The sequence below is a fragment of the Sorex fumeus genome, unplaced genomic scaffold (genome assembly GCF_029834395.1).
Source record: "Sorex fumeus unplaced genomic scaffold, SorFum_2.1 ptg000063l, whole genome shotgun sequence".
Taxonomy (NCBI): Eukaryota; Metazoa; Chordata; class Mammalia; order Eulipotyphla; family Soricidae; genus Sorex; species Sorex fumeus.
In genome coordinates this window covers 51,468,025-51,486,337 of record NW_026606120.1, presented here as the reverse complement: position 1 = coordinate 51,486,337, position 18,313 = coordinate 51,468,025, and the positions used below count along the sequence as shown (strand labels likewise).

The window sequence follows — 18,313 nt, the reverse complement described above, 5'->3', positions numbered from 1 at the left end:
AGACGGTGACACTGAGTACTTGGACCCAGGTTTTTGCTTTTGTTTTTGTTTCTCAGGCTACACCTGGCGATGCTCAGGGGTTACTCCTGGCTCTGTGTTCAGTAATTACTCCTGGTGGTGGTTGAGGGACTATAGAGGGTACCAAGGATCACACCTGGGTTGAACATGTGCAAGGCAAGCGCCCTACAAGGTTTTCTGACTGATGAATCCATGTGTTTCCTTTCTGTTTAGATGAGGGCTTTAATTGTACACACATACACACACACACACACACACACACACACACACACACACACCAAACCTTCATTTTTGGGATAAAAAACAGCAGTCTACTGGGTTGAACCTCATGAAACTGCCTTGTGTAAATGCCTCTGACTTAAAGAACATTGTCATAGGTCTTCACCTAATGTGCTTCCGATTGCTGGGTCCTGGACTAATTTGGGTAAAGTGGTACCTTGGGGACTGGAGAGATACTAAGAGGGGAAGGAAACTTACATTGCATGCAGCGGACCTGAATCAACTAATTTAATTTAATTCACGGCACCACATGTAGTCCCCTGAGCACTAGCAAGAGTAAGCCCAGAGTACAGAGCCATGAGTAAGCTCTGAGTATAGCCCCAAAACCACAAAATAAAAAAACAAAGTATCAAACCAACGTTTCTTTTTCTTTGGACGGGGGAGTGGAGGGTGTCTTGGGCCACATCCAGCATTGCTTGTGGCTTGCTCCCGGTTCTGTGCTCAGGGGTCACATAGAGACAGGCCACTGGATGTCATGATGTGGGAACTGCAAAGTGCCCGGAAAATGCCATGTTTTTAGAAAGGGCAACGGACTCTCAGAGGGGCCACAAATCTCCACCACTGACTGCGGCTATTTGCCAGAAAGAGCCAGAAACTGGAACTGAGCCGCTCTCACGCTTTCCTCCTCACCCAGAAAGCCTCCCTCCAATCCCGCACCCCTACCCCCAACCCACTCGGGCTGGTCTGTCTTCATCACAGGCCAGGAGAAGGTGGGAGAATAGCATCTCCACAAACTCCTGCTGACCTCTTATTGGGGGGCAGTGGAGAGTGGGGGCAATGACACCCAGCGGTGCTCGGGGAGCTACGCTTGGCTATTCTTGGGGGTATCTCCTGTGAGTGCTGTGCTAGGATCGGCCACATGCAAGGGAAGAGCCTTAACTCCCCAGTCCTCTCTCCAGCCCACATGTTTTCTTCTCTCCAGTATTCCCTGAGCAATTCATCCCCGTAAACTCATACTCACATCTTGGGGGGGGGGGGTGGGGAAGGAAGGAAAGCCAACCTTGTGTGCCCCTGTAGAAAGGAATTGGGGCAGGGGGAGGAGGCAGAATTCAGAGGAAACGCTGTGTCTGGGGAAAGCCGTGGCCCTGATTCCGAATGACCCACTTAAAAGGGCCGTCTGCTGCGGCCCTGCGCGCACAGCTCTCAGCAGACCGAGTGGATGGTGTATGCGTGTGCGCACACACGGGCCTGTGGCTGCACACGCACAACTCTGGCTGGACTGTGCACATTTGCAGAGACTCCCTTTGCAGAGTCTGTCTCCCGGGAAGTGGCCAACTCAGGCCGGCCACAAGTAGTGTCAGTCTCTGTCTGTCCATGTCTGTCCGGTGCTCCCCCTTCTGCCACCCTCTCTCCCCTCTCACGAGTCTTGGGTGAAAGAAAAGGGAAGGTGGGGGCTGGAGCGATAGCACAGTGGGGAGGGCGTTTGCCTTGAATGCAGCTGACCCGGGTTCGATTCCCAGCATCCCATATGGTCCCCTGAGCACTGTCAGGAGTAATTCCTGAGTGCATGAGCCAGGAGTAACCCCTGTGAATCTCTGGGTGTGACCCAAAAAGAAGAGAGAGAGAGAGAGAGAGAGAGAGAGAGAGAGAGAGATAGAGAGAAGCTCTCTCCCCTATGAGGGGCTGGTGGAGGCAACAACAGAATGGAGTCCAGAGCGTGGATTCAAGTCCCACTTCTGCAACAAAATGGATTATGACTTCATGGGAATCAAGTGTGGAGCTCCCAACCTGCAAAGCACACTCAGTCCCACCCCTTCACTGGGGCAAATCCTTTCCGTTGGTGCCAGGGATTAAACCCAGGGTCTCATATACATAAACAGGAAAGTGCTCTATCACTGAGCTACATCACCAGTCTATTTGAGAGTTAGTGAGATCATCTCAAGGTCCCTTTTCTTTTGTGGGAAGGGCTTGGAAGGGTTAGGCCACATCTAGCTGTTATTCAGGGCTTACTCCTGGCTCTGTGCTCAGGCATCACTCCTGGTGGATCTCAGGCGACCATATGGGGAACCAGGTATCAAATCCAGTCATGATTTGATACCTGTATGAGACAAACATCTTATCTGTTATCTGTTTGGCCCCAAGTATTTTAACTTTTTGAGTCACACCCAGCTGTGCTCAGAGCTTACTCATAACTCTGTGCTCAAGGGGGCATTTGGAACTAAACCTGGGTTGGCTCTGTGCAAGGCAAATGTCCTGCCCACTGTACTATCTTTCTGGCCCCCACTTTCTCAAAAAATAATTATTTTTTTTTCCAATTTTCCCCTTACACTTTATATAAACATTGTGATTTACACGGTTGTTCATGATGTTGTACAGGCATTCAATATTCCAACACCAGTCCAACCACTATCACACCTTCCCTCCACCATTATCTCCAATTTCCCCAACCACCTCTTAAGACTTTCCCACAGCAGGCTCTCAATGATTTATTTAGAAGTGCTTGTTACCAGTAATTTGCTAAAAGAATGATCAAAAAATGTTTCCTTAGAAGAAAGTTAGTGAAGGTTGTATCTCACCTTGAAGCCTTTAATTAAGTCCTTGTGTAAGAGATGACTGGGCTGGAGTGATAGCACAGCGGGTAGGACGTTTGCCTTGCATGCAGGACGTTTGCCTTGCATGCAGCCGACCTAGCTGACCCAGGTTTGATTCCTCTGTCCCTCTTGGAGAGCCTGGCAAGCTACCGAGTGCATCTTGCCCACATGGCAAAGCCTGGCAAACTGCCCGTGACGTATTCGATATGCCAAACACAGTAACAAGTCTCACAGTAGAGACGTTACTGGGCCCACTCGAGCAAATTGATGAACAACGGGAGGACAGTGCTACAGTACTACTCATAGTAAGGGTTGGAGTCATACATAGCACAGCAGGTAGGGCGTTTGCCTTATACGCAGTCAACCTGGGTTCGATTCTTCCATCCCTCTTGGAGAGCCTGGAAAGCTACCAAGAGTATCCCGCCCACATGGCAGAGCCTGACAAGCTCCTGAAGGCGTATTCAATATGCCAAAAACAATAACAAATCTCATAATGTTACTGGGCCCGCTTGAGCAAATCGATGAACAACGACGAACAACGGGAGGACAGTGACAGTGATAAGAAATGACTAAGAGGTTGTTAGCGGTTAAGCCTTCTGTGTTTATGTTTTGTTAATCGAGGTTGGCTACTTTCTACATTCCATCTCATCCACTCTGTTGTGCTACTCCTGGTTAATCGGTGATGTACAGTTTGAGCTGTTGTGTGGCCATCTGGCCCCAAAGTTTAACTTCTTGAACTTATCTTTGGTGATGCTAGGAATAAAGCAGGGCCTCACAAGTACAAGTGGCTTTCCCACTGAGCCACCTCCCTGGGGATACTCCTGGTGCAGTGCTTCCTCTTGATGCTGGGGAAACATGTAGCGCGGGCTCCAACCTGGACCTCTCCCATGCAAAGCAGGGGTTCCGGCCTACTGAACTATGTCTCTGGTGCAACCCCTAGGATTTTAACACTTTTTAAAAGACAATGACTGGAAAAGAGGTAGAATCAGGTGACTGACAAATTCATAGGAAAGCAGAGAAGAGAGGAATGGGCTATGGAAGGGCCCGTCTGAAGTGAGTTTGCAGACAGGAGTCCATGCCAGCTCCTGCAGACAAATGTCCAGGCTGAGTGGCCACAGAGGGGAGGTGACGAGATGCATGCTGGGACAGGAGCACTTACCATCACAATGTTGGCCAGATGGGCAGAGACGAGCGCATACACCCCTCCAGAGGAGCCCACGACAGGTGCGGTCATATCAGCCACAGACACTGCCAAGGACCCTGGAACAGAGACAGAGGTAATTCAGGAATGCTGGAGTCCATTCCCTAAGACAAACCCTGGCCCTGGGGTACAGCAGTCGCAGGAGTCAGACCCTGGAGCAAAAGGCTTTCTTCTCCTCATGCTGCATCTCCAGAGAGCCTCTGAATGTCTTTGGTGCTTTGATTTCTTATGGAGGGGGGGTTACAACTGGCTATGTTCAGGGGTTACTCCTCGCATGGTGCTCAGGGGACCATATGGGATGTTGGGGATGGAACCTGGGTCTGCCATGGGCCAGGCAAACGCCCTATCTACTGTACTATCTCTCTGACCCCCAGCCTCCAAGAGAATAAACTCAAGGTGGTTCAGAACCCTTTGCTCTGAACTTGCTCACACAGGAAACAGGGTCCATGAAGCACAGTGAGGGCCAAACTTCCAGTGCACCTGCCCTCCCCTCCCATACACAGTGCTCTGGGGTTCTGGAGCAAGCTCAGAAAAAGCTGCCACAGAAACAGCTACCACTTTCTTGGTCATGAGAGTCCAACATGGCCCAGCATTTCATGCTCTCCTCTGCTTTCCGACAGCCGCTTGGAGGCAGAGGCTGGGAGCTTCATTATGGGTTTTCATGGCAAGAAGGAGGTGGACTGGGGTTTGAATCCAGGCCAGTCTCACCCAAGTCCTTGCTCTCAGGCACTTCCACAGCTGATGCAGAGGTCAGCCCCTGCACACACGCACGCACGTATGCACACACATACACACACACGCACCCATGCATGCATGCATGCACACAGCATACACGTACACATGTGTACACACATGCACACACACACATGCACGCGCACATGCACACACACACATGCACGCGCACATGCACACACACACTCATGCACGCATGCACTCTCAGCCTCACCCTCAGATCCACCTTCACCCTCCAACCTGCCTCCTGCAGTCCACTCACAAACCAGAACTTCTGAGCAAGGGGTGGAGATGGGGGGTCTTCTCAGGAAGAAACATGTCCTTGAAGGGTCTCTAGGAGGAGAGAGTGATGACGTCATCCCCTCTGGGGAAACGAAGGCCAGAGACTCTGGCTGTGGGGGTGGCAAACTTTTATCTTGGGAGGGAAGTTGAGTGGAGAGGAGATGGGAAATGTATTGCTCTGGTCTCATTTAGGGGTGATCAATGCTTTGGCTTCCAGGGAAGGACAAGGGAGTCTAAAAATAGCTGGGCGGGAGAGCCCAGGGCTCAGAGGCTGAGGTGGCTGGCCTGGGAGGGGCCCAGAAATCTCGGCTGGCAAATGCCCGCAGGCTCAGAAGCCAATTAGCCACTGCCTGGGAGGAGAAAGGTGGCCGGGCACAAGGCCAAATCCAGCAGGTTCTAGAGGGTGGAGGGTCTAGCCCGAGGAGGCTGGGTCAGCCCAGAATGCAACAGCTGCCACCTTGCCACCTCCTTCCACCCCCTCTGAACCCCTCTCCCTTATAAGCCATCAGGATTCTGCCGGGAAAAGGGGATCCTCATGGCAGATTTCTGGTCTCATGAGGGATGAAATCTCTGAAGAAAAAAAAAAAAGCAAAACAAAGTGAGAACTCCCAGATCCTCCCCTCCCAGGGCAACTATAAATCATTTCCCTCCCCTTTCAGGCTTCCCCTCCAGCTTTAATTAGGTATTGATCTATTGTCTGATAACTTTCTTAAAAAAAAAAAAAGCCTACCCACAGGGTCAGCCATATATAACAGAAGACAGGGGGAAGAGAAAAGAAAGAAATAACCACAAAAATCCCTGGGTGGCAAACAGACCGGCCGGGGGATCTGCATGACAAAGGGTTCCCACGCTCTCCGGGCGGGCTGGCCGGGGCTGCATTGCAGGGCTGCTCAGAGCCGGCTGCAGGGGCTGCTCATTAATTACCACAGGGCCAGAGGAAGCCCGGGCCGCTAACCCGCAGCTCCAGCTCCTTCATCCGTTCATCCCGGCCACCTCCCTGCCGGGGAGCAAAAGCAGCAGGAAAGCCCCCAGAAGTCCTGACCTTTCTCTCACCCCACCCATGCTTGAGAGGCAGACCCCAGGTCCACCGGGCAGCTGGGGGTCAGGCAGAAGGTTAAAAGCGGGGGAGCGTGGCTGCCTAGTTGTGCAGCCTTGGGGACCGCTCCTGAATTCCTAGGGCTTTAGTTTTCACAGCTATGAAGGCAATGAAATGGTCCAAGGCTGCGGAGAACTTCTGAATTTTAGTTTGGGGATCATACCCGGCTCTGTGCTCAGTGCTCAGGGCTCACTCCCAGAAATGCAGTGCAAGGCAACTGCCTTAATCCCTGTACCATCTCTTTGCCCCTGTCCAGTTTTTGGGCCCTGAAACCCTCTTTTCTTTCTTTTTTTTTTTTTAAGTTTTGGTTGGGGCCACACCAGTGCTCAGGGCTTACTCCTGGCTCTGAACTCAGGGATCACTCCTAGTTGGGCTTGGGGCGGGGGGGCTTATGGAGTACCGGGGATTGGATCTGGGTCAGCTGTGTGCAAAACAAGCAGCTTAAGCCCTTGTACTATCTCTCTGGCCCCCAAAACCCACTTCTCAAAAGAAACCTTGCCCAGACCCCCTTCTCTAGGAAGCCGAACCCAGAGAACCTTAAACTGGGGAACAAAGTGTGGCCCCTTCTTCAAAAGCGCTACAAATAGATCTGAATTCAAGAATACTGGCTTCAGATCCAGGGTCTGGGTCTTAGAGAGAGGCTGTTCCAGAATCTCAAGGGGGCAGGGGGCTTCCCCCTCTGTTTATAGCACGAAGACTATTTCAAGGGATGATGATTAGCCTTGGACTAGAGGGACTGGTAGAGATCAATTACGAACACGGGCATGGATGCCCATCTCATGAATGATAAAGGCTGTTGCTGCCAGGATTAATTCATCAAAGAAGGCAGGATTCCTCATCTGCCGCGGCAAACACAGTGGATGACGTGGGGCAAGGTCAGGCTGAATTCCACAGAGGCAGGGACAGGAGGCAGGGAGAGAGGAGCACACAGGACGCATGTGCCAGTCCTCTGCACAGTGGCAGAACCCAAAGACCTGCTGGACCATGGACTTTCTAAAAAAAAAAAAACCCTGGGTGAACGCCAGCACTCTGGAGACTGGTGACCCGACCATAATGCACGCCATCAGCTGCGATCATTTCAGCTTGGGAAATTTAAAGCTGGTGTTCCTCAACATGTCCCCTCACCATCCCAAAACAAATTCCAATGAAAATTGGCAGAATATTTACCCTTATGCAACATAAACGTTCATATGTGTGTTCACTCATTTATTCTACAAAGACTGGCTGTTTAACACATGCCAAACCCAGCACTAGGCTTGGGGATACACGTCACCTATAAAACTTAAGAAGAGACTGCTTTTGCTTTTCATTTTTATCATTACTGGAGTGACAGCTTAGTGGGTAGGGCGTTTGCCTTGCACGTGGTCAACCTGTGTTCAATTCCTCCGGCCCCCTTGGAGAGCCCGGCAAGCTATCGAGAGTATCCCGCCCGCACGGCAAAGCCTGGCAAGCTCCCCGTGATGTATTCGATATGCCAAAAACAGTAACAAGTCTCACAATGGAGACATTACTGGTGCCTGCTTGAGCAAATCGATGAACAACGGGAGGACAGTGCAGTGACAGTGCATTACCATTATTATTTTTTTGTTTTGTTTCAGGGCCACACCCTGTGATGCTCAGGGGTTACTCCTTTTTTTTTTCTTTTTTGGGTCACACCCAACGATGCACAGGGGTTACTCCTGGCTCTTCACTCAGGAATCAGTCCTGGCAGTGCTCATATGGGATGCTGGGAATCGAACTCGGGTCGACTGCGTGCGAGGCAAATGCCCTACCCGCTGTGCTATCGCTCCAGCCCAAGGGGTTACTCCTGACTGTACTCAGGAATCACTCTTGGAAGTGTTTGGAGAACCATATGGGATGCTGGGATTGAATCCAGGTCAGCCACATGCAAAGCAAATGTCCTCTTGCTGTGCTATCTCGAAGGCCCAAGACTATTTTTTCAAGTATTTAAGTTGTGGAGCCAGAGCCATAGTATAGCGGGTAGGGCATTTGTCTTGCAATTGGCTGACCCAGGTTCTATCTCCAGCATCCCATATGGTCCTCTGAGCACGCCAGGAATAAATCCTGAGAGCAGAGCCCGGAGTAATCCCTGAGCATCACCAGGTGTGACCCCCATGCCCACTTCTCAAAAAAGAAGTATTTAAGTTGTTAGTAAATATTATTAACCAGGAGAAGGCCAAAGAGATAGCACAGCGGGTAGAGGTACTACCCCTACCTGTTTGATCTCCCTGTTAGCCAGGAGAGAGTCAAACACTAGCCTCAAAAGATTGGTTAGGATACTGGGAAAGGAAAGTTTTCTGCCTCTAGTCTAATATTTTTCTTTTTTTAGCTTTGGGACAACCTGGTGGTGCTCAGGGGCTGCTCCCAGCTCTCTGCATGGGGAACCATGTGGTGCCAGGGACAGAACCTGGGCCTCCCCCATGCAAAGCCTGTGCTCCGGCTCCTTAAGGCATTTTCCATCCCGTCCTCCTTAGGTAAGGCAGCTGAGCAGATCAGATCACGTCGCCTCTCTGAGCTGCCTGTACAACAGATGCCAGGACTTGTCTCAGAAGACTATTATGACAAACACAGGAGGTAACACACGTGACCCTTTGATGGCATGCCTGGGGAGTATCAGGCATGCTCAGCAGAGATTAGTTATTACTGTTACAAAACATGACGCCTGGGATTTGGAATATTTCCACTGGGCAGGAATTAGAGCAGGGCCAGAGAGCTATCAGAGTTCCTTGGTTTCTGAGCATAAATGATCAGTACAAAGAAAGAGGCTGATATTTGGTTCTATCAACACTATGCCAGTGGTTTATTCCAGTGTTTCTCTCTTTTTTTTTTTTGGTGGGGGGATGGGGTAGTATGGCATGCCCACCTGTGCTCAGAGCATACTCCTGGCTCTGTGCTGAGGGATCACTTCTGGCAGTGCTCAGGGGACCTTATGGGTTACCACGAGATCGAAACCGAGTTGACTGCATGGGAAGGTACAATGCCTCTCCTATTTATGATTGTCCCATGTGGCCCCCTTAGAGTATCCTGGGGACATACATATCAGGGGCCATATGGTCCTTGATTGAGGAAAGCCAATTTAGAGCACAGTTTATGGGGTCAGACTGCCTAGAATGAGCCCAGCTCCCCGTTATGGGATTACTGCTCCCACTTATGCTCCCACTTATGTTTTCTTGGGCAAGTGATGTGGCCTCTCTGAGCATTAGTTTCTGTATACGTAACGGGTGGAAAGTAGAGGTATCTTCCTCACAGAGCTGAAAGGATGCATGTGGTCTGCATGGGGAGTCCCTGCATAAATATTCCCTCTGGACTCAGGGTCTGGGCAGCCCCGGGGGATCCATCAGCTTAGGCCTGGTGGCTAGTGACATGATAGGTGTTGGCCAGCATGCCCTTGGGGGTGATCAATGACTCTGAGGGAAGAGCACCTTTCTTATACAGCCCTGCTCCGCGGTAAATTCAGTGGGGAGCCCCCTGTGCCTGGGCCCTGGGGCACCCTGAGGAGGGGAGACCCCTGCCATCTCCCAGGCTGCGTGTCAGCTGGCTCAGCAAGGCCCAAGTCATCCTGAATCTTATTTCTGTCTTCTGGGTTGTTGGCACTCCCATCGAATTGACTGCAAACTGCAAGTGTTACGAGTGTCTTTCCTGTTCCTCGCCATTAACCATCTGGGTCTCTGGGTAGCTGGGTAGAGAAAATGTGGCCATGAATCCCCAGATGTCGGAACTTGGGGCTGTGTGGGTGGCTGAGTTAGTGTGCTACACGGGGATGCTCCTTAGATCTCAGCTGGACTCGGTGGGTGGGCGGGGAGGAAGCTGGCGTTGGTGCTGTCCAAGGTGGCCACAGAGGTCAGTGAAGGAGTAAGTGCAGGCAAGCTCCCGGGGCAAAGGGCTTTTGCTCTGGGGACCACTCAGATGGGTAGAGGGGGATGGGAGGGAACTGGAAACCACTTCCGTTATCCAGGTTTACAAGGCCAAGGGATACAACCCCTTTTCCTGATGATGCTGACTTGAATGCCACTCAGAAAGGATTAAGATTTTACTTAAACACACACGCAAAGCTCCCTGGGGCACAGCTGTCAAGGTGGAGAGCTGAGGCAGCAAATCTTGTTCTTTCTTTTTTTTTTAATGCCAGCAGTGAAACTGGATCCATCATGAGGGAAAGCCTGAATTCAGAGCTGGGTTTGGGCGCTCTGCCTGCAGTAAGTTGCTCTGCTCTCCCCGCTCACCCCTCGTGCCTCCCCTCCTCCTTCACAGGGTCCCCCATCCTGAAGGTCACTCTGACCTGCTTCCACTAGCAGACAAGTGCTCTTGATCCCTCAGCCACACTCCCCTGGAGCAGGAGGGCAGGCAGGGGGTTCAGTTTTGCCAATGACAAGACCTCCTTTTGGGTACAAATGCCAGACTGATCTGGGGAGAGACCAGATCTCACCACACCTTGGGCATCTTTGTTTGATTGTTGTTTGGGGGCCACACTGGCAGCGCTCAAGGCTTACTTACTCCTTGCTCTGCACTCAGGACTCACTCCTGGAGGCTCAGGGGACCATGAGGGATGCTGAGGATCAAACCTAGGTCAACCATATGCAAGGCAAGTGCCCTACCGCTGTTATTCTGACTCTACCTTGGGTGTCTCTAAAGGAATCTCTGTGCCATTACTCCTGGCTCTGCACTCAGGAATTACTCCTGGCGGTGTTGGGGGACCATATGGGGATGCTGGGAATCGAATCCAGTTTGGCCACATGTAAGGCAAACGCCCTACTCAATGTGCTATCGCTCCAGCCTCACCCTTGGCTCCTTGACTGCTACATCCATCACCTCCCTCAAACCCTCCTCACCCCCTGCAGAGAGGCATCACTGGGCCCTTCCTGAATTTTAATGGTCTGGAGAGGTTAAGAGAGTTCTCCACACTCACAAAGCACCAACACGGTGGCACCAAGAGTGAACTGCTGGTCAGTCTCCTGTGCATTCTCCTCTACTCCCTGGGCGGCAGGCGCCAGGTTTAGCCTCCTGGGGAGGAGGAGAGGTCTGGCTGGAGGACAGACCCCACAGAAACAGGGTCATCCTGCTGACCTGCCACAACGCCGGCCACATAGACGAGCCCGATGCGGGTTGCTCCGTGCACCATCTCCAGGGGCACCCCCACCAGGAGCTGCAGCACCACATTGAGTCCAAGATGTTCTACCCTGTAAGACAAGCCCAATTAATTAATAAATTCATTCATTCATTCATTCATCTGCTCACTCATCAAATACAGTCGGCCAAGGTGTTGGGGATCTCACGAGCAAGACCTTGACACTGACTTTGAGGAGCTTGCTGTGGGGTGGGTAAGAATCACAATGCACACAAATCATCTGGGAAAGAGCACAGCCACCCCACTTCCTCTGCCCCTGGGACAGCCACATGCGCAGGGCCTGGGCAGTGCCAGCACCCATCAACTGGCACATGAGCAGCTGAGGCTCAGAGAGAGGCAATGGCTGGCATAAAGATACAGATGATCAGCGGCCCACCCGGGCCCCAGCCGAGGTATCCGAGGTGCAGGGCTGTTGCCTTCCCAAGTGGTGTAGTCTAACTCTCTCTAACTTTCTCTCTCTCTCTGGTTTTTGGGCTACATCTGGCAATGCTCAGGGGTTACTCCTGGCTCTTAACTCAGGAATCACTCCTGGCAGTGCTTAGGGGACCATATGGAATGCCAGGGATTGAATCTGGGTTGGTCACGTGCAAGGCAAATGCTCTGCCCCTAGTACTATCCTTCTGGCCCCTTTAGCTCTTTCTTGTATGTCAAAGAGCTCTGGGTGGTGAACTGGCCAACGAGCTGGGGAGGAGACAGCACTGAGAACAGACTGCTCCAGAGAGGACACAATGCTTTGTGAATAGACACTCTAAGTAATTTCTAGAGGTCCTCAAGAAGACTCTTCTGGGCCAGAGGGACAGCTATAGGGGCAGCACACATGCACTGCATGCAGGAGCTGGGGTTCTATTCCTGGCATCTCATACTTCCCAAGCACTGAGCGGGGAGTAACCCCCAGAGCACTGCTGGGTGTAGCCCCCAAAAGAAGACTCTCGCCATATGTGGAGATCATCTAGGTAGGAAGGTTCTTTCATTGTTCGATTTAGGTATGGGTGGGGCTGGAGCAATAGTACAATCGCTGGGTGTTTGCCTTGCACGTGGTTGATCCCCAGCATCCCACATGGTCCCCCTCAATCACCACCAGGAGTAATTCCTAAGGACAGAGCTAGGAATAATCCCTGAGCACAGCTGGGTATGAGCCAAAACAAAACAAAATTTAGGCATGATGATTTACAAGAGTTTCAGGCACTCATGGAGAAAGGCACTTTCAATAAATGTCTTAGTTTCACAGATGGGAGAATTTACACTCACACTTTGTGTAGACATTGGGTCTGGTGGCTGAACACATTTTCCCTCTTTTCTTTGGCACTGGGAAACTGAAAACAAAATTGTAACCTACCTCTATCGATTATAGAACCAGGGCTGGAGAGAGAGGACAGCAATCAAGGGAGTTCAAATCCCTAGCCCTACATGATCCTTTGAGCACTGCCAGGACTGACCACTAAGCACAGATCTGGGAGTAACCCCTGAACAGCACTGGTGTGGCCCAGCACCTCCCCACCCCTGCCAAGAGACTATAAAAATCACTTGTATATATATTTGTTGATCTCACTGGCGTTGGCATTTTCCATCTCTTATTTTTTCCAATCTCATTAATCTCTCAATAATTGACTCATATTGATTGGCAGGAACATTCTGGAAATATCTGCTTAATTAAAATAACTTCTTACGCAAGGATAATTCTTTTGTTTTGCCTTTGGGCCACACCTGGCAGTACTTAAGGGCTACTCCCAGCTTGGTGCCACAAAGTCTTCCCAGAGGTACTTGGAGGTCCATGAAGGAATGGAGATCAAATCCAGGCCTCTTGCACACAAAACATCAGCTGCAGCCCATTGAGCTATCCCACCAACTCCTATAGCAATAATTCTGGTCACTTATTTTTCTACAACTTTTCCACCATCTTTTGAAAAAGAGAAATACCAGATAATAATTTACTTATGTAATTTGGCATTTAGATGAGTTTCAAGGAGCCCTCATAACTCATGTGTCTGGGTAGCACTGTAGCACTGGCCTGTAGTACTGTCCTCCTGTTGTTCATCAATTTGCTCAAGTGGGCACTAGTAGCGTCTCCATTGTGAGACTTGTTGTTACTGTTTTTGGCATATCAAATACATCACGGGGAGCTTGTCAGGCTCTGCCATGCAGGCGGGATACTCTCGATAGCTTGCCGGGCTCTCTGGGAGGGATAGAGGAATCAACCCGGGTCAACCGTGTGCAAGGCAAACGCCCTACCCGCTGTGCTATCGCTCCAGTCCTGTGTGGCTGGGTAGATAAAAATAAGCCCCAAAGGAAGAAAGGCAGCTCATGTGGGAGAACACAGGCTTCACATGTGAGACTCTAGCATTCCTAGCACCACGTGCTCCCTGAGCACCTCAGGAGGTGACCCTGTCCCCTCTGAGCACTGCAAGGTCTGGTCCCCACAATAATGAGAAAAATATAAACATAAAACAAATAAATAGGGTTGGAGAGGGAGTACTGGGCTGAGGGCACTTGCCTTTCAACCAAACCCGATTTCATCCCTGGCACAGCATGGCACCCTGAGACTCACAGGGAGTGAGGACAAAGGCCCTGAGAACCATTGGGAGTGACCTCAGAGCAACACAACAACAAAAGCAACTGAAAACTCTGTTTCATCCTGGCTGGCTCTCCAGACAATTTTTTGTTATTGTTTTCTGGCTGTGCTCAGGGCCTACTCCTGTCTCTCTGCTCAGGCATCATCATTCCTGGCAGTGCTCAGGGGACCATATATGACGCTGGAGATTGAACCCAGGTTGGCTGCAAGCAAGGCGAGTTCCTATGTCTGCAGTCCGGGGATCACTTATTTTTTCAGGGACTCTGGGCCTGGAAGATGGGTACTCACCCCGCGTGCATGAAGATATAGGTGAGGTAGCGCCAAGCTTGTGCTCGGAGCTGTGGGTGGTAGACCAGGGAGTTCTTCAGGTAGCGTGGGTGGCTCACCTGCAGCACGAACTGACCCAGCGACACCCCATTATAGAGGAAGAAGGCCACCTGGATGTGAGTGGGAAACAGAGAGCACCGGCTGTCAGGTGTGGAACTGCCCCCACCCCCTTGGGCCTCATGTGAGCGTGGCTTCCCGGGAGATATTCCGGTTCCTGCTCAGACTCAGGGAGACCTCTGCGGCCAACCTCACTTTCAAACATCTCTCACCCCACTTCTGTTGCATTATTGTTCAATAGGCACCAAATGGTCACAAGGTTCTCCCTGCCCACACTTCCTCCAAGCCATGCAGGAAGAGCCTGGCTAAGATTTTTCTCTTTCATCACTTTAACATCTCACATGGGCTCTTGAAGAGGGCGGGCTATCCCAGAGAAGCTGATTTTCTGAAAAAGGTGTTGAAATAAACGTGGTCTGAACAGGACCACCTTCATCAGTTTTAAGTATGTGGCTCAGATGCAGGATGGCACTGCTGTGTTTCCCATCTTGAAAACATTTGTGCCTACCCAAGAGTAACTCTCTGCTCTCTGTCCTTCCGTTCCTGGTCACCACCACCACTCTGCTTTCAGTCTCTCTGCTGCCGGATTCACTCTGGCTGGGTCACAGTGTTTTTGTATTTACGTAGGTGGCAGATTTTGTCACGCTCCACCCAGGCTGTGGCATCTATCAGAATTTCTTTTTCCAGGGCTGACTGATAGTTCACCGCACCACTATGGCATTATTTTGTTTATCCAATCATGCTTTGATGGACATTTGGGCTGCTTCCACCTTTGTTGTTGTTGTTGTTATTGTTCTTTTTGGGTCACACCCGGCGATGCACAGGGGTTACTCCTTGGCTCTGCACTCAGGAATTACTCCTGGCAGTACTAAAGGAACCATATGGGATGATGGGAATCGAACCTGGGTCAGCTGCATGCAAGGCAACCACTCTACCCGCTGTGCTATCACTCCAGCCCGTTTCCACCTTTGAACTATTGTGACGAACTGTGACAAGTATTAAGTGTCCACCTTGCTACAGATAGAGACGTACAAATAGCAATTTGAGTCCCTTTTCCTAATATATTTGGATATCTGTATAGAAGCAGAATTCTAGTTGGATCACAGAAAATTGCATGTTTCGTTTTTGGTGACTTTATTTATTTGTTTTTGTCGGGGGGTGGGAGGTGCTCTTGGTAGTGCTCTGAGATAACTCTGGCTCTTAGTTGAGAAATCACTTCCTATGAGCTCAAGGGACCATATGGGCACCAGGGATTGAACCTGGGTCAGTGTGTGCAAAGCAAGTGCTCTACCCACTGAACCATCTCTCCAGCCCTGGATTCAGATTCAGGCCTGCTTTCACGTCCCCTCACCCCCGCCGCCCAGTCCTGCAGCCAGGTTGCCAGCCGGCGGTTAACCAGGTGTGACCCCCAAAACCCCCCAAAAAAAGTGATCAAGTGAGGACTGGAGAGATGACTCAAGAGGTGGGAGCACATGCTTTGCATAGGGGAGGCCCATATTTGATTCGCAGCACCACCTGGTCCCGAGCCCTGCCGAGCATGCTCCCTCCCCAAAGTGATAACCATGCAGAGTGAGTCTGAGCCCAGCAGACAGAGCTATGGGACAAGGCTGTAAGGTGCTGGCTTGAGACCTCAAGGGCGCGGAACTGGCGATGCTCCGCCCTCGGCTGTTGGACCCTTTGGGCTCTGTGGGGGCCATTCTGTCCACCTAAAATTATGTGGGTGGCTGGCAGCAAACGCAGCTTCCAAGGCAGCTCATTATTATTGGTCCCCAAGTAGAAGTTAATAAATAGATCAACACAGTAACTGCTTGGAGAACGGGTCCCAGAATATCTCAGAAAAATTGCAACTTCAACATTCCTCGGATGAAGCCATAACAACAAACGCAGGAGCTCTGGTTGACGGACCAGACCTTCTGATTCTGATTCCCCACAAAAAAAAAAAAAAAAAAGGAAAAGGAAAAGAAGAAGGATGCTGTGAAGCTTAACAATCCTGCTGTTTGACTAGGCAGGAACTTCACAAGAACATATGCAGGGGCGGTAATTAGGCCTGTGGCTCTGGAAGAGAAACGATGGAGATTATGAAACGCCAAGGGAAGCCATTCAGGAACGGGGGCCCACAGGTTCTCGGGCTGAGCAGCTGGGAAGATTCAGAACTCCTCACGCATGGGCACTGAGTCCGAAAGGGGCGACTTTGGAGGTGATTGCATAAGCAGGAGCCGATCTATCTGCACTATACATGTAGGATTCCCTACGGGGACAATGTTCTTATGAGGCTCCCCATGTACCTGTCCAGAACCCTCCCTCCTATAGGCGCTGCTTTTCTTCAGAAAGTACCACCTGTGCCAGTGTCTCGTTCTAAACAGAGCAGATCTGATGGGAGGAACAGGGCCAGCCGGCTCGTCTCACATTGCAGGTGAGAGACAGGAGAGACCCAGAGATAAATGACCTGCGCACCTTTCCCTCACATGCAGGAGAACTCAAGTTGCATTTAATGAGCTCGCTTGGCTAAATGAATCCCACAAAGCTATGAGCATTTTACATTGCTTTCGTTGCTGGATTTTTTTTTTTTCAGGGAAATGGTCATATGGGGACTTGGCTGCAGTAACTATGACTGAAGTCACCACCTCGGACTCTCTGGTGTGGGGGTGGTGATGACGGCGCTTGGACGCCCAGTGATAAGGCCTGACTCAACAACAACTGCTACTTGATGGTCCACTGTTGCCTTTTTGGGGGAGGAGATGCTGCCCTTGCCGCATGATCTCAGATACCCTCTTGGCGCCTCTCCCCCAAGGCCGAGCTGCCACCCCCCCCCTCCTTGCCTCAAGCAGCGTGACTGTGATCATAAACCACGGGGGCGGGCAACAGGTGTAGCTGTCGTAGTACCACTTCCGGTCAATCTCTCGGGGCAGAGTCTCATAGGCCACGTGGCGGATGAGCCGCTGCGAGAGGTTCAGCCCCTTCTCCTCCAGCAGGGCCTTGCTGCACAGCCGCCGGTTCCCCTGCAGGATGGCCTGGCGGAAGCTGTTGGAGCGCTTGTTACTCATCTAGAAACGGGGTGGGGGAGAGCGTCAGGGGTGGGGGACAGTATCAGAACCGGGGTCTCAGGGAAGCCCAACCCTCATACTCCTGGGAGCACATGGGCCCAATCCCAACTTCCTCTTTTTTCTGATGGCTCTCAGAAAGCAAGAGTTTTGGGGCGCTAGGGTTCAGGGGCTCCACATTGTTTCTGTCTCATTTAACATATCACCCCGTTGGGTTGGAACTATGAAATCCCCATTCTACTGGCTGAAAGGGAAAAAGCAGAGTTTGAGGAACCCATCAAGTTCAAACTGAAGAAAGTGTGTGTGTGCATGTGCGTGTGTGTGTGTGTGTGTGTGTGTGTGTGTGTGTGTGTGTGTGTGTGTATGCTTCTTTTTGATTTGGGGGCCACATCTGGTGATGCTCCTGTCAGGGGTTTACTCCTGACTCTGCACTCAGGGATCACTCCTGATGGAGCTTGGGGGACCATATGGGATATCGGCAATCGAATCTGGATTGGCCGCATGCAAGGCAAGCATGTCACCTGCTGTATTATCTCTCGGAAACCCCCTCCCAAGTATTAACTGTCACTTTACCTTTACCTTTCTGCCACCCACCAAGTCACCATCCAGTATCACATTAACTTAGCACCCACTGAGTGTCAGACACACGGGCTATGGGAGTGCTGTCTGGGAGAGCGGAAACCACGGCTGTGAGCAAAGGCAGCTGTGGGACCATGGCCGGGGGGGCGGGGGGGGGGAACCTGGTCTGGTTCAGTGGGCCCCAAGGGCTTCACAGAAGAGGAAGCATCTTAGGAAGAATGAAGAGGAGCAGGAAGCCGCATCCTCAGACACACCAGCTTGGCAGCCTTCCTGGTTTGGGTCAAGCTGACTCCGGAACCAGAAACCCAAAGCTGTGGCTCTGGGAGGCTCTTTGGTATTCAGGAGAGCTGAGACACAGGGTGACCCCAGGACTGGCTGCAGTGCCCAGCCGAGAGCATATCTGCAGCTGTCCTCTGCAGAGCCCCAACCCGCTCACCACAGTCCGCCTGACTCCCCAACAGAGAAGTTTTGCTGGTTTCAGG

The 18,313-nt window shown here is 51.3% G+C and overlaps 1 protein-coding gene across 1 annotated transcript in view; it reads right to left on the bottom strand.

Moving 5' to 3' along the window:
- The window catches only part of RHBDL3 (rhomboid like 3), a 53,794-nt gene that overhangs the window by 10,854 nt on the left and 24,627 nt on the right, over positions 1–18,313 (bottom strand). Inside the window, exons 4-7 of the mRNA XM_056127177.1 lie at positions 17,031–17,255; positions 14,119–14,267; positions 11,201–11,313; positions 3,988–4,088 (exon numbers count right to left, since the gene is read on the bottom strand). Of these exons, the coding sequence (XP_055983152.1) occupies positions 3,988–4,088; positions 11,201–11,313; positions 14,119–14,267; positions 17,031–17,255 (588 nt within the window). The remainder of the gene's footprint in view (positions 1–3,987; positions 4,089–11,200; positions 11,314–14,118; positions 14,268–17,030; positions 17,256–18,313) is intronic.